This window comes from Lytechinus variegatus, chromosome 7 (genome assembly GCF_018143015.1).
Source record: "Lytechinus variegatus isolate NC3 chromosome 7, Lvar_3.0, whole genome shotgun sequence".
NCBI classification, from domain to species: domain Eukaryota; kingdom Metazoa; phylum Echinodermata; class Echinoidea; order Temnopleuroida; family Toxopneustidae; genus Lytechinus; species Lytechinus variegatus.
Window position 1 is genome coordinate 17292254 of NC_054746.1, and position 26223 is coordinate 17318476.

The 26223-nt window shown below is 35.7% G+C and overlaps 1 protein-coding gene across 4 annotated transcripts in view; it reads right to left on the reverse strand.

The window, feature by feature from the left end:
* Positions 1-19388, reverse strand: part of LOC121418597 (transport and Golgi organization protein 1 homolog) — a 42101-nt gene extending 22713 nt beyond the window's left edge. For 2 of the 4 annotated variants that reach the window (XM_041612554.1, XM_041612553.1), the window contains exons 1-4: positions 19218-19388; positions 17253-17383; positions 14432-14530; positions 9808-12073 (exon numbers count right to left, since the gene is read on the reverse strand). In XM_041612554.1, the coding sequence (XP_041468488.1) occupies positions 9808-12073; positions 14432-14530; positions 17253-17383; positions 19218-19332 (2611 nt within the window). In that variant the 5' untranslated portion in view covers positions 19333-19388. The remainder of the gene's footprint in view (positions 1-9807; positions 12074-14431; positions 14531-17252; positions 17384-19217) is intronic. The other 2 variants (XM_041612555.1, XM_041612556.1) reach the window with 2 other exon arrangements.
* Positions 19389-26223: the final 6835 nt, after the last annotated feature.

Below are 26223 nucleotides of genomic sequence, written 5' to 3' on the forward strand. Positions count from 1 at the left end.
TCCATAAGGAACATACAGACATAACAGCCATGCATATCGCACTTCCACTCACATACACATGAGCAATTAAGGCATGCTTTTGTAACAATTTTTAGAAGTTTAGTCTACTGTATATTAATGATGAAAAGGGAAATCTGTTATCTACATTTGTAGCAGGTTCACATTGTATCATGCCATGTATTTAAGTAAGTCATAGTGATGAAAGTGTATTTTAAAGATTATGAGACAGTTTGAAGTTGAATATCAACTGTAAATTAATTAAACTTAAATGTGACTGGGTTTTCTACGTACCTAATCAATTTTTTAAAGGTATCTGAATTTCATATTCATACAGAAACCAGGATAAGATTCTTTATTTAAAAGATTCATTAAAGTTCAAATGATCTATTCAATCTTATAATCTACTTGTTAAAGACATGTAATGCAAGCAAGAGGGTTTAAATTACACTGTACATGCTGTCTTTGGCTATCACATTCCTCCATCATGTGGCCAAAAAGTTATTAACAGGCTTTTGCAATGAAAGATCGATCCACTTGACATTCCCCCTTTCATGAGAATATGTACATTGAGTTACCTTCATTAAAACCTTGGTTAGTCCCACATACATGTATATGATGACCCATTGGATAAATAGATTATGAGCTAAGCAATGACCTTTATTCATTGCCAAGCTGACCATCAGTTTAATGCTTATTAGCTGAATTCTAGATTTAATATCTTCAATTTCAAATTAAAAATGATCAAGACATAGTTTCAATTGATTCTTTATAAAACATACCATTAACATGTATTTCAATGTTCTTTGAAAATGAAAATGAAAACCGGATACCAATTGATTTTTTTTGCTTAAAAAATAGCTGAAATATGCAGAATATGTGTGATTAATATCTGTATATGTATAAGGATGCAGAGTTACAAAATCACTAATCAAAGTTAATTAGCGTTTCTGCGGCTTTGTGATGGTCAATCACTACTGGATAGATCCGATCTAGTTTTGATGAATAGTAGCACTCTGAAATAGTTTTTTCAGTCTTAAAACAAGTCTACATGTATGAACTGATAAGAGGATTTAACTAATTGCAGACTTCCACATTATGCTGTAGTAGTAATATGATGCCAATGGATCAGTTTTTTTTATTTACACGCAGTTCCTTCCTTCAAGTTTCTAACTATGACTTCCTGTCTGATATGAGCATGGAAATGTTTTTTTTCCAATGTAATATTGCTTTTCACTTTTTTATAAATAATGTACATGTATAGTTCACAATGTATCAGTATAAACTACATTTTGTAACAGAGCATATTAAGATGCCTTTGATATGTAAGTGTTCATAGAAATCTATTCAACTAGATGTTTAACTATTCAACTAGATCTGTCTACAATAAAGGGGTGGGAAGAAGAGGAGAAAATGAAGGTATCCTACGTCTGGGATGTCATTTTCCTCAATCACAAATACCCTTACGAATGGCTGTAAATACTGAGTGAACAATGTGTTATGCAATTTCAGAATGGCTTTTTAAAGCAGTTTTATTAGGGAGAATCTTGAAATCAAAGATCTGCATTCTAATAAGTTTGCCTGAGTTCTTGGAGTCCTAAAAATGACTTTGGAATTACAATGGATTTACAATGACAATGCCTCAACGACTTTGAAAGACATATAAATGTTGTTGTAAGATGAAAGATTATAATTTAATAACAAAAATTTACAAAACTCCTCTTCTGTGCCATCTCAAAAAGCTCATAAGATTTCCTCACACATGAAATTGCTGACACAGAATTTTCAGACTATGGGAATACACTACTACCCTTTAGATGTCAAAGGGGGACAAAATTCTTCAGATTTCATTGAGCAATAACCTGCACATCTATATGATCATCTTGACCATATGGCAAAATAAGTCAGAACACATGGACTTTATTTTCTTCTGTTGCTCTTTAAAATGAATATTGACTCTATAAACTTCATAGGGCAGCAATGAAAAATTAGTTGACTTTCTAATTCCTGAAACTCTAGAGTAAAAAAAAACAATTGTGAGAGACGTACAAGAACTTTAATCACTCGTAAGGATATTTGTGATCATATCTACATGTATACCTAAACTATTAAATAAACAATAACCTTTCTAATAGCATACATGTAGCATTGCAACGAAAGTTTGGTGACTTACCACTTGAAACATAATCAACTTGAACAGAAGAATAAACTGACCTCCTCTTGTGAGTGATGTCAATAAGAGGGTTAGTATACACTACAGAGTTTTCCATGATTTGGGACACACGGTGACTAAATAAAAAGCAGACACTTCTGTAGTCAGATTCATGAAGCAGTCTGCACTGGCTGAAGGTGTCAATCATGGACTTGAATTTGACCAAATAATTTTCAAACTTAATGTCACTTCTCTGTCGCTGTCTCTTTCTTTTATTTCTCTTCGGTTTTGAAGCACTGAAGGATTTCTCAATGAGTTGTGATCCTTTTTCAAGATATTTATCTGGAGGATGGGCATCATGACACATGCAGTTAGCCATTTTGTCAACATACACCATGCACTTCCAAGGAGACATCATCATTTCTTCATAATTGCTGATGACAAGAGCTGCGTCATTTTGAGTTGCACTCTTTCCTGACAATGCAGAAGCCAGATTGGATGAAAAGTTGAAATCGAACCAAGTGCAGTACGAAAAAGATTGTTTATCATTTGGGAATGATATTGGGAACCCTTGTGCAAGAGCCCTGAATGTAACATACTGTTTAGGATCACTGGAAGATTTGAATGCACCACTTGCAGCAGTCTCTGTTACATTGCCTACAAACTGATGTATTGCCGCACATGAATGTTCATCTATATTCACAAAGCACATTTGTTGGCCCATCATCAGATCTTTATACAAGTCCAGAATGCCATGGTCTGTTCCATCCTCACAAGATTCAGGCTGATTTGGTTCTTTGTTATCTTGAATGAAGTGATCAAAGATTAGACTTATCTTTGAAGATGTATGCAGCTTTTCACCATCGGCGAGACAAAATCTTGATCCTGTTAACAGGCTAAAGTACAGTGCAAGATTAAATGGCCTCTGTTCAAGGCCTGTTTCCTGAACATCTTCTTTCTCATCGTCTTTGCTGCCTGAGCAGAAATAACTGATGATATCACAAGTACAGCCTGCTGTAGAATGGTCTTCTTGGAAGCTCATCCCTTTACAAGTCATCGACATCTGAAATAACAGTGATCCAGATGCTCTCTCGTTAAATATCAATGCCTCCCTTTCTTGCATTCCAGAAGTATTTGAGAAATGGAGTTCAGGCAGACAGTATCTTTCAGTGAGAAAGTTCTCATCCTTGATGCACCAATTAATGTTTGTCATTAATTTATAATAAAGTATTCCACCAATGTCATCATGAGTGGTGGGTTTGACAGACATCATGTCTTCTTTCAGAATGTTAGATTTAATGGCAAGATATTGAACAAACGAACACCTGTCCATCATAGATTCTTCAATAAAGCAGAACTGACTGGCGACCATCAGGTGCTTATAGAGATTATACTTGCTGTCATCTGGAATCTGAGAATCACAATTACCGAAGAGATCAAGAATTGTGCAGCACTGATCCGGATACTTGACTGCAAGGCATATATTATCTCGGTTAAATATTGCCTTATAGATGAGAAGGTCATAAGGCTTCAGTGCTCCAGAGCTTACCACTAAAGTCCCTCTATCAAAACTTTCCAAGACTGAGCATGACCGAGAGTATATGAATTGTTCCATGATGCACCATTTCTTAGCTGACATCAAGTACCTGTACAGTTCATAATCGGTCCTATCTATCTCCTTTATACTACTTGAATCACTAGTCTTCACATAGTACAGAGCTGTACTATGCTGGTCAAAATACTTGTCTGGAAGACATACATCTTCTTGCTTCATGATGGATCTATAGATGAGCAGATCATAATATCCTCCATCGGGTTTCAATAGTTCATGACTTTCCTCTTGAGACACTCTATCAAATCCTTCCAACAATGAGCATGAATCATCAAATTGTAACACAGAACACAATTTCTCAGATTCCATGAGGAATCTGTAAATCTCATATTCAAAATGTATGTTTCCTTTCTCTGTTTGTAAATCATCAGGATTCAAATGGTCAAGAGCAGTACAACTATGGTTCTGAAACTGTACTTGAAGACAGACATCTTCTTTTTTCAAAATCACTTTGTAAAGATAAATTTCATATTCCAAGCTCTTAGATTTTGATTGTTTGTTTCCCTTTGAGTAGCCTTCATGGGTACTTTCCAGTTTTGAGCAAGGCTGTAAATCTGATGGGACCACATCTGGAATACAATGACTTATAGAAAATACAAGCAGCATGAATAGATCGGTCTGACAAGAAGACGTCCATGTGGTTAGATTTCCAGAGTGGTAACAGAGGCAAAAGTGGTTATTCAAGAGTTGATGATAGGAACTTCTAAACACCTCCATCTCCTCTGAACCATTTCCTTTGATTGTAAGATATTGTAAGCCCTTACCTGATTGCATGTATGATGAAGAACAAATTGTAGGATGAAACAGTTCCTTGTATTCTTCCATCTTGAAACACTGTTGACAAGACTTGGTGGGACTCTCTGAAACTTCAGTCTCCTCTGATGCATTTTCTTTGACTTTAAGATATTGTGAGCCTTCAGCTAATTGGAGCGGTACTGAAGTACAAGTTGCCGGGTAAAACAATGCTTTATATTCATCTATCTTCGATAGGTGGCTGCAAGATTTGGTGGAACTTTGAGAAACCTCAATTTCCTCAGACCCCTTTCCTTTGATTGTAAGATATTGATAATTTTTAGCTGATTGAATGTGGGCTGAAGAACAAATTGCATGGTCAAACAATGTTTTGTATTCATCTAATTTGTAGCACTGGCAACAAGAGGCATTTTGACTTTGAAAAACCTCAATCACTTTGAAACCCTTTCCTTTATCAGTTGAGGACTGTGCAACTGGAGTTGGTTGGAGGTGAAGAGGGTCACGAACTGTAAGTTTGAATATTGCTTTATATTCATCCATCTTTGAGGACAGACAATAAGAGTTACTTGGACTATAAGAAACTACTATCTCTTCCAAACCCTTTCCTTTGTCATTTGGAAACTGTTCATCTGAATCCCATTGGAGGGGAAGAGGATCACAAGCTGCAAGGTTGAACAGTGCCTTATATCCATCCACCTTTGAATATTGGCAGCAAGGTTTGATGGGACTGTGAGAGACATTCAGTTCCATCAAATCCTTTCCTTCCTTTGGAGAAAAAGTTGTAGATTGGGTAGATTGGAAGTCAAGAGGAGTATGGTTCATAATTTCAAACAGTGCCTTATATTCATCCATCTTAGAGTACTGACAGCAAGAGTTTCTGGGACTTTGAAAACCCCCAATGTCTTCCAAACCCGTTCCTCTGTCAGTTGGGAGCTGTTCATCTGAAGATGACTGGCGGTGTAGAGCACAAGTTTTCAGATTGAATAGTGCCTTATATTCATCAATCTTTGAGCACAGACAGTAAGAAATAGTTGGACTGCTAGAAACCTCAATCTCCTCCAAACCCTTTCCTTTGCCAGTTGGAAACTGTTCATCTGAATCCGATTGGAGGGGAAGAGGATCACCAGCTACCAGGTTGAACAGTGCCTTATATCCATCCACCTTCAAACATTGGTAGCAAGGTTTGGTGGGGCTGTGAGAGACCTTCAGTTCTATCAAATCCTTTCCTTTCTTTAGAGGGAATGTTGTAGCTTGGGTCAATTGGAAATCAGGAGGAGTGTGTTTCTTTATTTCAAACAGTGCCTTATATTCATCCATCTTAGAACACTGACAGGAAGAGATTGGACTGTGAACAGACCTAGTCACATCTAAACCTTTTCCTAGATTAGTTGGGAAATGCAAATCTGAAGAAAATTGCAGTTGTACAGGAGTATCTGTCATGAGGATGAAGAGTGTTTTGTATTCATCTATCTTTGAGCAATGGAGCAAAGGATTGGTAGAACTTTGGTGAACCTCACTCTCTTTTAAAATCTTTCCTTCACTTGAATTTTCAGCTGATTTGAGGTATAAAGGTTTACACATTGGGTTGAACAGTGCCTTGTATCCATCCACCTTGGAAAATGGACAGCAAGTGTTGATGGGACAGAGAATAGTCTCAATCTGTACAAAATAATTTCCTTCTTTTTCAGGTAGCTGAATATCTTGACCTGATTTGAATTGAAATGGAGTACACATAAAACCGAAGTGTGCCTTGTAATCATCCATCTTGGATCCCTGGAAGCAAGAATCATTGTGACTGTAAGAAAACCTAATCTCTGGAGTACTTCCTGTAAGATCTACAGGAATATTCAGTTCATATTTCTCTGAATGCTGGATACTTTCATCAGTTGCCTCTAAAGGAACATCAACTTCTTCCATCAATGTAGTTTTTCTCAAGGGACACATCCCTATTTCATTGATAATGCCATTCCTGGAATATCTTTGCTTTGATCGAAATGTCACAATGTCCTCAAAGAGGTCTAAGCCGCAAGATCCATGCCCATGGAGGACTTTGTGTTTGATTGTTTCATTTGGTTGTTTGATTGTCTCAATACTTGTCTCTGAGTCTAGGTTTGCTTCAATTAAGATGCTTTCGAATTCACGATGCATCAGCATATGGCCATCTGTCATAAAACAAATCCTCTTGTAGAAGGAAATTATTTTCATGAACAAGTCTACATACAAACAGGATTGAGAATGTTTTGAACACACTTTTTGAGATTTTTCTTTTGACTTTACGTCCACTTGATCACCATCAATTAAACACTGCTTTTCCTTTCGTAAAGCATCATTAAGTGTATGAAAATATCCATCAATCTTGCTACAGGTGTTCTGATTCCATCGTAAAGTGAGTTTCTTGGAGACCAAGATGGAATTGATAGACCCAGATTTGTCCTCATGATGATCCATTTCTGATGGTAAAATAGACTGGCTACCAAAACAGTAATACTTTTTCATATACGCATCAGCAAATTCATGATGATATCCATCCAGTCTGCTTGAAATGTTGACAGACATAGTTTCAGAGGGAACTTTTGGGTTTAATGAAAAGTCCTGAATTATGCAAAACTTTGGTTGGTTGGAAGCTAGTAGGATATCTTTGTATCTTTTGAGCTTGCTGTAAGACAAAGCTGTGCTTCTGTCTAATACGTCTTGTTTTGAAGTCTTTTGCTGAACTTCACACTTTCCTTCTGATAGAACGAAGAGATCAACGTACATTGGACGGCTGCAGTACTGGCTTTGGGTCCGGGACATCCTTGGTTTGTCATGAAAAACGCTTCTTCTTTCAGCTTGATTTTCTGGACATTCACTACCTTGACACTTGTAGGCACTCAGAGTTGACCAAGGTAATGTCCCATTATTATTCTGCACAATGGCCATTTGTGATGAATCTGCGAGCAATCCTTCATCTTGTATAACATGATTGAATTCTTTCTCCAAGTTTCTTGCCACTTCAGATACCACTGAAGTGTTCTCCATTCCATCAATGGTGCACATAAACAATTTTGAGAATGCAAGTTCAACTAATTGTTCGTTGGGACAAGTCAGCCACATATATTCCATACCTATTTTTAGCTCACCAGGGTCAGTCTGACTGTCAGGAATTTCAGATTTGCCAGCTAAATCATCTAATTTCATGGATGTATCATTTCTAAGTGGATGTTTCTCTGTCTTCATGTGGTCAATTGGTGGTGTCTTCTTTGCTTCAACTCCATTCACTGGAGTGATTTCTGAATGTGGATACCAACTCATTAAGAGGAGAGACAAAAACTCAACTTTGGCAGCAGCAGTAGGGGACACCTGGATGATTCCCTCTGATGCTTTGAGCTTATTATCTTTAACTGTTCGTTTGTCATCAATGCCAATTGTATCATCAGTAGAACCTTTATTTACTTGAGCAGGCTCTAAATATGATGGTTCAGAATCAATATCCTTACCACAATAAGAGCACGTAGAATGAAACAGATATATCTGCATTATATCTTGATAATCTATTTTCATACAGCCAACATTGTTGATGTCTTTTGAATTTTGTTTCATTTGTGTTTGTGGTTTTACATGTATGCTCTTCTTCGCAGAAATATCACTGTCAAAGCAAAGACCAGCTGTCTGCATGACATTCATGTACTCCAAACCTTGGTTGGCCATGCAAAAAGGGTGCTTGACTTCTCTTCCAAGCTCTATATTAGGGTTTTCCTCATTCTCGAAAGCTCTGATAAAATATTCCACAGCTGTGCATACTCTGTGCTCTGATTGAAATTTCAACGATGACGCATCACACTTGCCAAGCATGTATGACAATCCGTAATCAATGTCTTTCGTATTGATGTGTTTATCAAGTAACACATGGCTAGAAATGTACTCGATTGATTTATCTGTGTCTATAAACTCTATCATCTGGTGGCTGATGGGGCAAACAGGATATTTCTTTTGATAGACCAGAAGTGGATAGAACCAAAGGCAGTCTACATCTCGTTGAAATTTATTTATATTTTCAATATTTATGTTATTGCTAGAAGTGTCTATTTCTACATTTACAGTATTATCCTTTGCCTCATTTTCATTATTTTGACTTTTCAATTCGATTGATTCTAATTGTTTTACAGAATCTACTTGTAACAGCATGCAGTATATATTTACATGAAGATGAAGCATACACATTAAACAAACAGGAACATCCACAAAACAAAATGACAAGCATGAAAGACAAAATAAAAAGAAACAAAACAAAGCAATAAATAAAAATTAGTATTAGCAGCAACAAAATAACAGGCAAACTTAAATCTTACCAATCAAAAGCAAATTGCATGAATATCAATTACTTATACTTGGACAAAACAAAAGAACAAAATGCACACATGATCGACATCAATTCATACAGTTGCAGTAGATTAGTTCAGTACACACAAAGCACATTCAACAAGTATAACATAATATTTTACAATGAAATTAATAATGAACATATACATATGTGTATACATGTACATTGCTTTTGGGGTTTTCATTTAATTCGGTATTGTGAACTGTTGAGTGTTCATAATTTTATTCAGATGTATCAATCATGATTTAGAATACAAGGAAAAATTATATTTGAATTCAAGAATACTTGATAGCAATTGCTATCATATACATTCACATCATAGCAGTAGCATACGCAGGATTTTCTAAAGGGGGTGGGTTCAAGCTGAATGAAAAGTTGACGAGCAAAAAAAAAGTTTTCATTAAAATTAGAGGTCATTTCTGACTAAAAAAAATGACAAGCAAAAAAAGAAATGGTTTCCAAAAAAATTAGGGGGGATTTAAACCCCTAAAACCACCTCCCTGTGTACAAAAGGTTTAAACAAATTTAGGGGGGTTGAACCCCTGTAACCCCCCCCCCCCCCGAGTACACTACTGCATCATAATGTTTAACATTTGAGATAAAAATAATTGTTATTGCATATTATGTAATATGTATGAGTGTTAAGAAATGTATTTCCCACTCATTCAAATCAATACAAATGCAATGACAAAGTATTTCATCAATAAATCAATGTATTGTTGAAAGGGATATTGTCAAAAATTCAGAGATATTTACATTGCTTACCAGATAATTACATTGATAATACATGTATTAGTTTGGCAATTTAGTTGGTGTAATGGGGTTGAGATAAGTCCAAGGTTAGGCAATATGAATGGAGTAGTGTGAGGAGACACATGCAGCTTGTATGCAGTTTGATTATAGCGGCATTGTGCACTTTTCCATCCAACTTACCGAAGATCATTATATTCTGAAAAGCAGTGTCGCTGTCAATGTGTTCCACATCTCCTTCAGGGTCAAGGGTCATAGATGGCTGGACGGCCTCCATCTCTCTTTCTTCCATAGAATTTTCATCAAATTCCCCTTGGTGGTCCAATCCTTCTCTTACATTCTGATCCATATGAATTATCCATTCTTCAATTTCATCATTTTCCACTAAACCTAATACCCCTTCATCTCCATTATCCAAACCATCACTGTCAAGTCCCTCGTCTTCCTGAATAAATTCCTCCTTTTCAATGTCTTCCTTATCATTAAATGTCAAGGTTTCATCAGGTAGGATGGTTTGATCTATCATATTGGTATATTCTAAATCTTCATTCTTCTTATCTTGACTTGTCTCTTCATTTTCTCCATCTTGTATACTCAGCCAATCCTCTTCTCCCTCTTCTTCTTCCTCCTCCTCCTCTTCTTCTTCCTCCTCCTCCTCATCCTCCTCCTCATTATCATCACCATCATCTTTTTCTTCAATTTCTTCCTTATCAAATTCTTCTTCATTCTCATCAGCTAAGACCGTTATTTCTTCTTGTGTTTCTTCAACCATGGCTTCAGCAACTACATGGTCATTCATCTGCTCCCTTCTACTCTCAAACAGAACCTTGTCCAAGTCTATTTGTTCTTCTTCTTCCATAGCCCTCTCTATTTCCTGATAATAAGCTGCTTCTTCCACACCCATAATATCACCCCTCTCGGGACCTCCTGGGGGATCCTTCTCAGTCAGTTCCTTGATGACTCTCTCCTGCTTCTCCGTATCGAAAATCAGTTGCTGAACTTTGTGGATGACGCTCATCCTTTCTTCAGAAGGTTCGTTCTTGACAGGACCGTCGTAGTGGCTCTTCTCAACTTCCTCTAAGTCACCCTTATCCAGGTCCTCTCCATGGGAAGCAACCTTTGCATTTCTTTTTTTGGGCTTGTTCTTTTCTTCCTCGATACGTTTGTCTTCGATGCCCCTAGCCTCCAAGATTTCATCAAGAAAATCCTCCTCCTCTTGTTCATCATATTCCCGATGGAAAAACACCACACCATCATCTTCTTTCTCCTTACCATAATCATCATAATCTTCAATTTCTTCTTGTTCATTCCCTAAGTTCCCTGTATCATGAGGAATGTATGTTTCAGATGGTGTAGCCTTATCTCTTTGAAACAATTCAGTATTTTCAAGCTGAATATCTATCTTTGGATTGGGCCTATGTTCTGTAAAATCAAAGCTTTCTTTTGATAGATGTACATTAACAATATCTGATTCCTTCAAAGATAAATCTTGATGTTTGTCATTATCGGAACTTGCTTTATCAAACTGATACTGAGAATAATCATCACTTTGGGTGGGGAAAATATCTGCTTGTAAGTTAGGTTTTGCATCTGATTTATTTATATCCAGACTATCCTGTTGAGACACAGTTCCTTGAATTGCTTTATTCACATCAAGTCCATTTCCATTTATTTCATGTCCTATGATCAATGATTCACTTTGCACAACCATTCTTAGCTTATTTTCTCTATTTTCAATATCTCTTCTTTCATTTCGAAAATTATCCACTGATTTTTCATCAACCAGCTCTTTGGCATTTTGTTCAAATTTGATTCCATATCTTCCAGTTCTATGAATGTTATTAGATAAACCATCACCAATTTCATTAGTTGGTCCATCACCAACTTTGATATGATTGCTCACTAATTCAGCTGCCTCCTTGCTATGTTGTTGAACTGCCACAAATTTAAACCTACCTGGTGCATTCATCTCTTGGTCCTGTTCCTGTTCTTGTTCTATGTGGTCCTGGTCCAGGTCCTGGTCCAGTTTTCCACTCTCCCCCTGGACCTGCTCTTCCCTGCTTTGTTGTCCTTCCTGTTCTGATTCATTATGGGTCTGATCCTGTACTTGGTTCTGGGCTTCTCTGCTCTGTTCCTGTTCCTGGATCTGTTCTGATTCTAACTGCTCTTGGACCTTTTCTCCTTCACTCTGCTCCTGTCCCTGCTGTGCTGTATCATGGTCCTGATCCGGTACCAATCCATTCTGCTCCTTGGTCTGGTATGGATTATCATGGCTTAGGTCCTGTTCTCCCCCACTATGCTCCTGGCCCTGCTCCTGGCCTCTCAGGTACTGCCCATCATCTGTTCCATTATCTTCTTTTATTTCAAGATGTTCTGTTTCCTCTGCCGTAGGTTCAGAGGGTGTTTTATCTCCTAACCTATGTGGTATTCCTCTATTGTCAAAGACATCCTTTAAGCAAATAGAGGAGAAAAATAAAAGAATAACAACACAACAATATATACAAGTAACTTATTGAATGATACAATTTCATACAATGATTTGTTGATATATTTTTTTAATTCAACATTCCACAAATATTTTCAGACATTTGTTACTGAATCCACTACTTTATTCTTTATTTTCAACCTTAATATCTATCTTTAGATTGGGTCTATGTTTGATAAGGTCATTGCTTTCTATTAATGCTGACTTTATATATATGTCAACTGTGCGACTTGAACTTAATTATTATCATCATTATAGTTCAGCAATATATATCACATATATATATATTCTTGTTAGTAGTGTTTACTTTTATCATCAAATTGTTGAGTATATGCTTATTTAAGGCTCCCATAATATATATATATGATATATATTGCTGAACATCAAAATGCCTAAACAGATACCTATTCATGAGCATAAATGTTTAATGTTTCATTTGTGAACTGATGGTGCTTAATTTCTTTTCAGGTGTTTGCATTCTGTGACTTAAGATTGGAAGAAATCATGTAACTGGTGAACACTTTACTAACATGAATATCAGTATGTGGGACTAGAGTGAAATTTCATGGTATCTTTGGAAGAGTTTTAAAAGGTGAAGAAATAAAATATCATCATTGGTTTTAACATATTGTCAATCATACAAATAATTAACATACACGAGAATCAAGTTAAAAAATTATTTGTCCGGGGGTCAAATTCAAGGTCAAAGTAAAGGTCAAGGGTCACGACCTTATAAATCGCTCCAATACATTATTTGATGCATGTTTTGGATTCCTCTCTGAATTTCCTTTAAATTGGTACCAGTTTCGTGAAAATTGGTCAACACGTTACGACGCAATGGCCATTGAAAGTTGAAGGTCACGCCCATTTTTGTCAAAACAAGGAGAAAAGGGCAGGCCGTAGCGCGAGAACCGACGGACCGATTTGACTTATTTTTTTTGTTTTGTGCGTGGGCCATGATGAATTTTATGTGTACCAATTTACAACAAATTCTGAGACAGTCGGGTGCAACCACTGGGTGAATCCAGATGGAATGACCCTATAATCAATATCATTATTATCTTATCTTTTGAAAGATACAAGTAAAAATCATTTTTGGAGCACCAGGGCATGAAACAGAGACAGAATAGCATAAAATATCTATTCCAAAATGGTTGTAGATGATTGTGGCATATTTCTAAAGATATGATTGACTTTATTTCAAATACTCATTAAAAATATATAATTCAAATAGAAAAAATATACTGTATACAAATAAAGATACAAAAAAATGAAATACATTTACAAGAGAGAATAAATGAGAATATGGGGGAGCCAGCACAGGACAATTGCCTTTCTAAGACTTAGCTCCCAAAACCATAATATAATCATATTAATCATAGAAGCTCTAGAGAATGCACTTATATGTGGGTGGGTGATAAGGCAGTTCCTCATATTTTAATTTATTCACAGGCATCAAGAAGGTATTTTTACAACTGTTTTTCTTTCTTTAGGTATTTTGTTCCATAACATAACTCCAGCATATTTTAAAGATTTTTCTAGAAGATTCATAGTTTAATAACTTTTATAGGTTAATCTAAATCACTAGCTTTTCTTGTTGAATATGAATGGACATTTTGAGTCAACTTAAAATATTTGCGCTTAAACATATGCTACATGTAGTTGCAAATTGTAAATATCAAAATTTTTCAAGAACTTGAAACTTGTAAAATAGTGGTCCAGAAGGTGTTCTGAGATGGGAGTTGTTAATGGCTTGTAATGTTCTTTCTGGTACACCAAAGACTCTATTTAAATGTTTTTCAGCACAGCTAATGTTCTGTATTTATTAAATGTAACTTTATCTTTCAAAAAAGATATGAGTCATTCAAGGTAAAAGGATGTTAAAATTGATACCTAAGACATACCTTACATCTACAGGGCAATCAAAATTCAGAGATGTGAAAAAATGGGCATGTATGGCCCTCCAACACGAGCTTCCCAAAAGTAATTATTTCAATGTCAAGTTTTTTTTACAATGGTTTCGTCTTCTGATGAAAATTCCCAAATCTTCTAAATCAATCCAAATCACGCAACAGAATTTCAATATCACAGGAATTGTTTTGATAATTTGAGGATTGTCATAGAAAAATTGAGTAAATTTGATGGAACAAATAAATTGCTTCTCTTTCCACTCTTTTTCATTCTAACTTACCCCCCCCCCCATTTCATTTTCATCTGACAATGTGCAGTTCCACAAGTTTATATACAAGTTTAAATGCAAATAAACTGTCTCCAAATCAGAGTTTGACAAGTATGTCAATGAACAGAAATCTGTTTACATACCACAATGTCAACATGTTGGGCAGGACTTTTGTTGAATACAACTAACTCTTTCACATGATCTTTGTTGAAGAGACCAATATTCCCAGGTTTCATAAGCAGCTATAACAAGAAAATACAAACAAACATACTATTCTATTGTATTTCATTACATGAAATATAGACTATATAAATATTTGACAATAAAGAAGTTCTTAATTGATTCACAACATGATTACAGTAATGGATATTCTATGTGTTAACACAGGAATCAAACCATTTTTTAAAATTAATATTACAAAGTATTCTAAAGAGGTAAATATATCTCCTGTTTCATATTTCATAAATAAAATACAAAATAAATAGGAAATGGGTGATGTCATCAGTTCCCTCATTTTCATACTGCATGTGTTGAACATATTACTGTTGTAAAAGAATTAGCCTTTATTTTCACTTTTCCCTGAAGTCGTAAGAATCTTTCAAAGGTCAAGTCCACCCCAGAAAAATGTAAATTTTAATAAATAGAAAAAAATCAAATGAGAATAACACTGAAAATTTCATCAAAATCGGATGTAAAATAAGAAAGTTATGACATTTTAAAGTTTTATTTTTCAAAACAGTGATATGGGCAATTCCACAGGTTGGTGGACATGAGCTTAAAAATTCAAATTCAATATTTTCTTGAATTTTTTAATACTTTAAGTCCTTCATACATGATAGTTTCAGGAACAAGAAATAAAAAGTTTATTTTCATATGTATACTTTGGAAAAAAATGGTCAAAAGTTGTGTCTTCTATTTTGTACCAAAATACAAGAAAAATAGTGAAAAATGAAATATGCCTTATTACCATTTTGTTATTGCAACAACATACCACTTTATATATTTCTGAAGTTTAGAAGGGTCAAATTACTTAAAATACACAACAGCTTTTCAAGTAAATTTGTAGTACTCATTCAAAACTGAATATTGCAACCTGTTGAGGTGATGTAACGTGAGTAACCGAAAAAAATGACTTTGTTTTCTGAGAGAAAAATTCTTCACAGTTAATTGGTGGGATTTTAAATTCTCTTCCTTCAAACAATCTTTGACACAGTGATGACTATCAAAATCATTCAAAAGTACAATTTTTTTATAAAAATGATGAAGAAAAACTGTAACGTGAGTAACTTTGTAATGTGAGTAACCATCATGTAATGTGAGTAACCAGTAAAAATTATTCAGTTAGGTAACATTTTCTGTGGGATGTCAAGTTTTAAGTCTCATGGTGAGTTGTGAAGTTATTTTTGATTAATCAAAAGCAAAATGAGGGTACACATCTTTGATGTGACTCTTTGTTCATCAAAATATCAGTAGTCATACAATCACACAAAAAAATGAATATTAGTAGAAGTATTCACAATGCGAGAGTGCATTAGTAAGGCTTGGTTTTGATTAACCAAACTTCCGAGTGTTCGAAGAGTGTTCGAACAACACATTGAATGCCCTTTATACCTGTAACCCTATCTAGACCGGGGTATTTTGGGAGTTGATATGGCCCGGGGGGGGGGTGGGGGCCTCCCAGGCCCTTCTTGAGATCTCGGCCATTGGCCGCACGATCACGCCGAAAATTTGCGTGCAGGTTGTCTTGGACAATCTACAATACTATACAGTAATTTATTTCATGCAAATTGGTACTAAGCGATTATGCTAATTTATGCATAATTAGTAAGCGAAATCATACTTTCCCTCCTACACCCTAATAAAGCTCCAATTGTTCCAATTTTTGGTATAAAATATCTTTTTGATGTTCCTAGCAATGAATTTTACACACATTATTGAATTTTTAATGACATTTGTGTTGTTAACCATACATGGACAAAATGTAACGTGAGTAACCGTAACGTGAGTAACCACATTATCTGCACCCCAAGTAAAAACCATGTGTTCTTTATTTTTTTTAATTATATACAAAGTTTGTCTCCCTAATATACTTCTTTGAAATGGATATAATCAACTTTCATAAAAGCCTTGCATGAGGAGACTTTTCACTTATGTCGACTTTTCATTTAATGCATGTCCAAATCATGTAACGTGAGTAACCGACACATTCCAAAGATTTGCCAGGAGCATAATAAAATTTCCCAAGTTTTGTTTTTATACAAAGGATAGTCAGACTGTGTACTTTGTTGTGATAAGAAGATGTTTAGTTCCTATCAATAATAATGGAGTTACAGGTCCAAGTATGAGTCAAGGTGTCTCCAAATGTAACGTGAGTAACCGTGGAATAGCCCATATATGCACAATTAAATGACATGCATATTAGACAGTCGATGATGTCCTTCACTCACTATTTCTTTCGTTTTTTGTTTGAATTCTACAATATTTCATTTTTTTTTACATATTTTACATTAAGAACCAACTTGACTGAACCATATAGTATTACAAAAATGCTAATTCCACATGTTCAGGGAGGAATTAATTGCTGTTTCATTTGACAATGAGGAGAAAATAAGAACATTTCATACATGTATAATAAAATACAAAAGAAATAGTGAGTGATGACATCATCAGTCTCCTCATTTGCATACCAACCAGGATGTGCATATAAATTTTGTGAAATTAAGCAAAAAATCAAAATGTCATAACTTTCTTATTTTACATCCGATTTTGACGATTTGGATTTTTCTCTTTTTATTCACATCAACTTTTTGTTGAGGTGGACTTGTCCTTTAAATATTTTTTCTAAATTTATTATTGCACTTCAATAAAAATGAATAATTATTGTAACATTTGGTTATGAGCATTTATACATTCTACAAAATAAAATGTTAATAATGTAGTCTGAAATTAATATGAAAACCTTACCTCTCCTGTCCAAAAGCCAGATTTGTCTGCATCCTTGGCAAATACTTGAATAACTTCAAACTGCTTAAAAGACAAGTAGTGGGGGTCTGGAGCATTATAACTGAACACCGTCTGTACTTTAGATATAGGAGCTGAAAGAAAAACGAAGCAAAATATGATTTTCATTTATGATAATGGTACATGCAAGTCTCCAGGAATATGATGTCATCAATGAATTGCCAGACAATGCTGTGAGTACTTTCTTATTCAAGAGGTTTTATGGCAAGACAAAATAAGTGGAATGCCTCTGGCAGTCTCGTCTGCATTATGCGACTCAATATACACCGAGTGACAAAGGTGGGATCAAATGGTGGTTTATTGTAAAAAATATAGAAAAAATATGAAGAGAAAGAAAAATAGCTTTATTTCTTACTCTTCACCCTTATTTCACTCCGTGTCCATCCTCTGGTTATCCTCAAAATTGGTCATTTTAGGGCCAATATCTTTTTCATCACACGTATTACTCACAGCCGATTTCAAAACATTGCATAATTATTAACAGATAAATACGCATTTTGCATCTTCAGTTTTGTTTGTCATTCTAAACGTATCTAATTTGACTTTGATGGAATCAAAAGACTTGAATGAAGGAAATGTGGGAAAAGGACGATGCAGCTAAAGTTAGGGAAATCCAGAGAAGATGGGCTAATTCACTGCATGTCTTTTGAATTAATTGTCAAACTGTATATAAATGTACGTTGTATGTTTTATTTTTATCTATTTGATGTGATATTATCAATATTGTTATTTAGTGTTATCTATAATAGGCCTATGAACGGACAGGTAAATGCAAATTATTAAGGAGAATTTCATCCCGAGAAATCAGGTATTACTGACAAATTAATAGCATAATCCCCATGTAATCACTATAATAGTTCAGTGAGATGCAATTAGTCATTCATATTTTTCAATTGTAATGAGGTTGTGTTTTTTTCTTCAAGATCAAGGCTGGAGACGGCATCCCTTTTTCACAGCGTTATTACAACGTACGAGCTATGTCTGCATCCGGGTACTTTGCAAATCTAGACCTACCGAGCAATGGCCGACCTAGACAGCTGGCAGCCGTCTGTTTCGAGTTTTTTAACATTTTTTTTTATTTCTCCTCGTACACAGACGGCTCGCTATCGTGCAGCCACCATTAGGGGACTTGCAATGCAAAATCCCCCCGTCGGGGCTCTTCAATTTTGTCTTTAATGAATAAAAAAATTGACAATTATTGCGACAAAAATGCAAATTAATATTCCCTCTTGGCATTAATTGCCAAAAAACTGAGAAAAATCAAGTTAAAAGGAACAAAAACAGTGACTTACATCGGCTGTCACGCAAATTCACTTCCCCATTTTGTCCGATCTTAAGTACATAAACATATATGGCAATTGAGTCCCCTGTACAGATCGCGCTAGAACTTCGGTCTCTGTATTTAGTGAGTGAAGCCAACGGAGACGGAGTTCAGCTGAACAACCAACATAACAGAGACCGAAGCTTTTACCTTACCGAGGCCGAAAATACTGGAAGAATGCTGAATTAGCAGTCGAGCTTCCAGGTCTATCTTCTAATTTAGTCATCTTCCATCATGCTTCAAATAAATTAAGGAGGCAGTGGGGCAAGTTGGTTGGTCTATCCGACCACGGCCACGCTCCGCGCAATCACAGACGTTAAGTACCACGCCTATGGCGAGTCCGCACTCTAGCGTAGTTAGTATACATCTCTATGGATAAATCTTGCCCATTTGCTCATTAACACAGGGGCTTGCCGACTGACTGGGTCTGGGTGCATCGCCTCGGCCGGTTAACCAGGCCAGGCAGGGAACTCCCGCCCGCTTCACGTAATACGGCCGGGTCAGCTGTCTTTACTTTAGCACAAAAAACCTATTTAGTTTCTAATCGATCATTGGTTACATAGAAGATCTAATGCTTCAAAACTCACCTCTGCACTTCGAATCTACACAGAGGACCTTGTCTGGCAAATCTGCTCCACCACAAATTATGTTTAAAAGTACGAAAAAGAGGATATGCCGTAATTTACGGCAGAAAGCAGCCATCTTTCCACGTAAGCGAATGTATTTGCGGGCGGGCGCGCGCGCGCCGGGGCAATATAGCGCATGGATGTTGCTTCTATGTTTTGCCAGCATGGGGCGTCGCACGATCGCGAGCTATATAGCGCTAGTAACACGTTAGCTTAATTTTTAAAGGGGAATTTCAACCTGACAAGAAAAATATTGTAAAAATAGCCGGGGGGGGGGGGGGTCACTGTCACCATGTGTGTCGATCACGGGGGGGATGGGGGGATATACCCCCCAATATTTCAACTGGGGGGATGGCCTGTATTATCTCCCCCCAATAATTTAGGGTAGAAAAATTATAATAATGACGATGAAAAGTTTGATCATGATGATTATAGTATGCCATCAATCAGTTTGTTTCCCTCGCAATTTGTGTATATTGTTATTAAATAAAAACATTATTTTTCAGGACTATTAAACAGATGGGTGGAGGTTCAAGATGAAAAAGAATGAAATGTTTATGTATCTGATATTTTTTAACACATGACATAAAAGGACCCCAACGAAAATCAACTTTTGTTGATAGGGTGTTCCATCCCACCAGTGGTGAATACATTAATTTAAATAAATCATTAATTCAAAAGGGTGGGAAAATAAACGGGAGTAAAAGGGTGGCAAGATAAATAAAGGAATGACGGTAAACCCGATGGCGCACGAGAAACCACACAGGTTGTAATTTGTGCTAGTCTTAATTAGTCCGAATCTGCATTTTTATCATCATGCATTAAGAAGAATAAAGATATTGCCAGTCAGGTTAGATTTAAGAGAGAAGTTGTATACATAGAGGCGTCGATCCTGGGTGGTGGGGCAGGGGGCGATCGCCCCACCAATGAAAATATTGGGGGCAAACATATCGTTTTGCCCCCCCCCCCCATAATTCCGCATGTGCAACTAAAAAATAAAATAAGATTGTAATGCTACACTGAAATCAGCAAGCGAGATTGAGATACCAACTCGATTTTGTTTTAAAATCGTGCTCAAAATGTCTGCTTTTCAGATTGGAATATAAAATTTTTTAGCTCGCGCTTCGCGCTCGCATCATGTACCAAAAACCCATACTTTTCATGATTATATAGGTGAATATAATGTCCCGTTTTCAATTCTAAACCTCAAAAGAACTTTGATTTTGCAATAATCTTTTGTTGGATATATATCTTCCATTAAAGTGTCCTTTTTTCCAGATCAAAATATCAAAATTTTCAGCTCGCGCTCGCATCTATTGTTCTTCTAGATACGCATCTTAATCATTGGTACCAAAAATGCTTAGAATATCAAGCTTTCAGGTCAGAATATAAAGACATTTCAGCTCGCTCTCTAGTGAGATACATGTATCGACCCTCCAGGCTCATGAGTTACTACAAACAAACCTAAACAGGTACATTTTTCCCGCATTTTTCCTGTTTTCTTCGCGCTCGCATTGTTGGTGAAGGTGAGATTTGTGTCTCTTCTTTCTCATATATATATATATATATATATATATATATAATATATATATATATATATATATATGTATATATATATATGTATATATATTAGGCCTATGTGTGTGGGGTGTGTGGGTGCATGAGTTTGTTCGTTTTTTGTGATCGAGCGCCTTTGGAACGTTGATTCATAATTTTGCCCCCCCCATCTGAAAAATGGATCGACGCCCCTGTGTATACATCATGCTCAATAAACAGATCACTATGTACATGGTCCAGTCAATTTTTGTCATTTTTTTCTCGGTAGGAGTTTAGAATAGGCTTACTTGTAACACAAATTGAATTTTCAAAAAAAAATTATACAAGTATAGTACACCACAACAATGAAGGAATTTCCAAGAACACCATGCATATCAACCACTCCATAATGTCCTAACTTGTGATTTTAGTGGGGGCAATGTTGAAATATCCCCATCCACAAGAACATTTGTGTCAATCATCCCCCCAACCAAGAATACCGATCGACACCCATGACTGTCACTTCCATTAGATATTGCCAGCACTCGCGAGGAAAAAAAAATCACGATCGACGGCTTAAAACGAACGATGCTATCCTTGTTAAATCTGGGCAAAAAGTATCAAGCGAAAGAGAATAGTTTCCTCATAATATGAAATGTCGTTTTCTCGGGCGTTTTCTATAAAAAAAAACAAAGAAAAAAATGTTTATTGATACAGGGCCGTCACCAGCTTTTTTCTAGGGGGGGTGCTTTTTATGAAAAAAAAAACACAAAAACACAAAAAACAACTTATTAACTCAATTTCATGCAGTTATATAGCCCGCCGGCCAGAATGGATATAGAAAGTACATACTGGTCAACATGCCTATTGTTCCTCAATGCAGTTTCGGTGTCTGTGAAGGATACTGGCTTACCATTGCTAGATGTCACCCCCCCCCTCCGGTTTTTTTTTTTTTTTTTTTTTAATTTTTTTTTTTAGGTTCTGAAGGGGGTGCGTTCGCACCCTCCGCACCCCCCCTGGCGACGGCCCTGTTGATATTGAAACATAGGAATGGAGAATGAAAACTTCGAGGCGATTTTTTTTCTTTTTAAATATCGCTTTAAGGAAACAAAAATTATATAACAATATCAATATTATTGTGTACTTTAATACATCCAAGTAATTTTTAAAAATCGGCAAAATGAAGATGAATAATTGTAAAAAAAATAATAATAACTAAAAGCAAGTCTCAATTTAGTTCAAAATTGGTAAAAGCCCTCCATTTTTAATGAAGCAATATCGAAATATTTATCAAATAAAATTATTGTATTAATTTTGAAAGAAGATGTTGCTTGAAAAACCAGAACATAGGCCTTTATCATTATTTGTTCATTTGTGGGAGCTTATATTGTAAAAATTCAACCAATTATTTACATCTGACCAAAATTTAAATACAATACGGCATAAACAAAATAAATACATCAAAGTTTGCGGTTCAGTCTTACAAAAGTTACATAATTATGAATTGGAAGTATATAGTACCTATTTCAAATGCATATTAATTTCTTGATACGACCAGTGGCGTAACTACGGGGGGCATGGGGGGCACGTGCCCCCCCCCAATCGTCTGCCGCCCCCCCCCCTCAAAAAAAAACGGGGAAAAGGAGAAAAAGAGGGAAAAAGGAAGAGAAACGTAGTGGGGAAAGAAGAAATTATTGTTCATTATGATGTTATATTACATTATGTTTTATGACATAAGAAGCATTTAGTCATAACTTTATGAAACATTATTTTGCTTTATCGTGTCTTCTATGTTCCTGGTTCTCGCATAGACTGTTTAACGAGATACATAATCCTGTTGTTCTAAAACCTCCCGTTTTCAAATCAATATACAACAAATATATTTCCTCGCAATTCGAGTTATTATTGTTTTATGTAGTGACATATTCTTCTTTTTCGTGATTGCCCTATTTTAAGGTCTTACAAAACATTTCCTGTCCGTGCTAGCGTTCCAATTAGTGGATTGGTGAGATTTCCGCTCTTCATGAACTCCTAAAATCAGTCCCTAAAATGTAAATTTTTCTGATCTGAACATCAAAAATTTTCAGCTCGCGCTTCGCGCTCGCATCATTTGGTTAGTGAAATACGGAGGGTCTTAGTGAATTCCTACAAACAAGCCTTAGAATGCCCCCTTCATGTCTGAATTTTCTAAAGTTTCAGCTCGCGCTTCGCGCTCGCAGTATTTGATTAGTGAGATGCGGATGATGATCATGATTGCAAGGACTTCAAATATTGCTTCATGTATTTAGAAGTAATTCTAACAAAATCAGCAAGCGCTTGGCACTCGCATTAGATGACTATGGTGAGATATGTATACTCTTATTAATGGATTCCCAAAAAAACATAGTCCTTAATGTATCCATTTTGGGGGTCAATATAGGCCTATATACAAAAATTCCAGCTCGCGCTTCGCGCTCGCATCATGCGGTTAGTGAAATAGTACGGTCTAAATTTTAGCTCGCGCTTCGCGCTTGTATTGTTTGTTTAGCGAGACAGTAACGTATATGATTACAAAAAATTTGCTTATATTGTCCCTTTTTGGCTCTGAATATCAAAAATTTTCAGCCTTTACTTCGCGCTCGCATTATTCAATCAGTGAGAAGCATCTCCATTTAATGGCACTGCATGTCCTTAAAATGTATCTATTAGGTCAGTATACCTGACAACTGAGCGCGCTTAGCGCGCTCCCATTCGAGATGCTGAAGTGACTCGAAATTTTCAAACTTCAGTTAAAAAGGCAACTCCTTAAAGTAATTGATATAGTGTACTTAACATACGTGCACGGTTGGTGGGTGGGTGGGGCGGTCGGTCGGGTAATTAGTTATAAAGTTTCGTATAAATATATCATATATCATTATCGCTGATAGAAGTTTTATCAATTTAGTATTCCATATAACTGTATTATGTATTCTATCACTCACTGTTTGGCCAAATCCTACAAGCATAATGCTTCCATGGGCATCCAATTTTCCTAATATACAAAAGTATTTATATATATGTATATATAAAATATCTTAAAGTTTCACGTATTGGCTTCTCTAATAGACAAGTAACAAAATATGCTGAAGATAAAAGGTAATGCTTTCAATGCCAATATAGTTTTTATAGGTTTTCCCGTCCAATTTCATCAGGGTTGCATTTAAATTAATGAAAGGACTTTCAAATTCGAAATATTTTGTCAACCCTCTGCACACATGGTTCATTTTCATTTATTCATCATTTAATTCCGTTCTATATCATTCCTTTGAATTTGGTAGAAATTCAATTTAGGGAGAAATTCGTTCAAATTAATGGCCAAAAGTTGTCATTTAATTTCGCAACGACGAACTGATCGTTTAATTTCACCCAAAATACCATTTTCAATTTCATTAATCGGCACACATATTTGCACTTTAAACGTCCAAATTCAGATAACATGTTTCTGTGTTCATTTTTCTTTTATAACGTTATACAATTTTTTTTCTGATCTTTCAGTTAGAATAATTTTATTCCATTATGTTTGATAAAGACGCAATTCATGTAACACTTATAGGATATGGTTGTGAACGGTTATTCTTTTAGTGATTAATGAGTGGGTGCAGGGGCGGATCAAGGATTTCCAAAAGGGGGGGGGGGCATTTTCCCTAGGAATTTGACGAGCAAAACAGAAGGTTTTTAACCAAAGAATAAGGGACGGTCCACGATTTTTTTTAATTGTGGCTCTCAAAGGGGGGGGGCGGGCACGGACACGAGCCGGGTGTGCCCCCCCCCCCTGGATCCGCCAGTGAGTGGGTGGATGACCTCTGCCAATGGTAGGTATTTTTTTCATCATCTTGTTCTTTTTTTTATTTCACATAATTTTAAATTATATCGTTGTGGGGAAGGGATGGTATTCACGACGTTTTATAGTTATGAAAGTGGAAAAACGAGTTGTTGTTCCGATGATGGTTTTTCAGATGGATGATACATTTCAGTATAATGGTAAACATCCAATTAAGAAGTAAAACCCATTTCCATAATCATTCAAATGAAGTTTAAAAAAAATTAATTAAAAAAAAACGAAAAACACTGTATATCCTATAAGTGATCGCATATTAATGATTTTGAATTCCTAAACCTTCGCAAGGAGGGTACCGTTGCGAATTTGAAGACACCTCTTCGGCTATTTGAATTTGATCGATCTTCATACTTGTTTAAATGAAATAACCATGAAATCGGGTGCCAATATGATTAAATTAAATAAAGTATTTTGATATTTAAATGTTGATCTCATAGGTCATTCGAATTAGTTGCAAATTGAACTATTACATCATTAAATCGGTTGAAATTTTGACGAAATTGGACGGGAAACCTATATTTACTCGAATTTTCGACGGACCTCCGTCTTCAGGAGTATATACAATGTGTATATACATTGTATATACTCCTGAAGACGGAGGTCCGTCGAAAATTCGAGTAAATAAAAACTATATTGGCATTGAAAGCATTACCTTTTATCTTCAGCATATTTTGTTACTTATATATAAAATATACATATATGATATGTATATATAAAGTATTTTATAAATAATTTATTGGTTGGATTGCTTAACTAAGCTAGTCGTACTTTTATATATAAAAGTATTTATGTTTATGTTTAAACTATGATACATTATTTGTATAATGTCTCATTTTTATGCTTTGTAATGTTTGAATATTCTTGATTTTGCATGTTTTTAATGGAAAATAAATGAACTCAATTCAATTTCAATCATCTTTTTAAAATTTACCCCTCCCGCAACTAAGCACTGCATGAGGTGCACTGTGTCCCATTCATTTTACAACCCTTTTGAATGTCACTGCATTTATATTAGGATCCTGGTTTATAATGTAAAAAAAAATGGAGAACATACAAAAATGATAATTGAAATTAAAAAGACTGTATCCCTTAGGCCCAGAAAACTGACAATAGTCCTCAAAATGGCACATTTTTATGTCAAATTTAAAAAAGTTGGAAAACTATTCATGCTTGTCAATGAGTGAGCGCTACCCACTTAAACAAAGGATATGGAAATTAGGCTTGGCAGGATTCAGAATTCAGCCTTCCAATTTCTTTCAGTTTTTTGAGAGGCGAGTCCCTTGGAACTTGCAAAATTGAGGGTGTTGTGATAAATTAATGGTCATTCAAAAAGACTCGCCTCTCAAATACTGAAAGAAATCGGAAGGCTAATTCCTGCCCACCCTAATTTTCACACCCTTTGTTTAAGTGGGCAGTGCTCACTCAAGCATGAATAGTTTTCCAACTTTTTGTTGTCTTCTGAAAGTTGACTTTATCGGCTTTCCATATATGTATAGGTATATATTCACCCAAAAGTGCATAGTTTTTTTTAGACGCACTGTATAATGTTATACTTACAGTTCAATCTTAAGGACC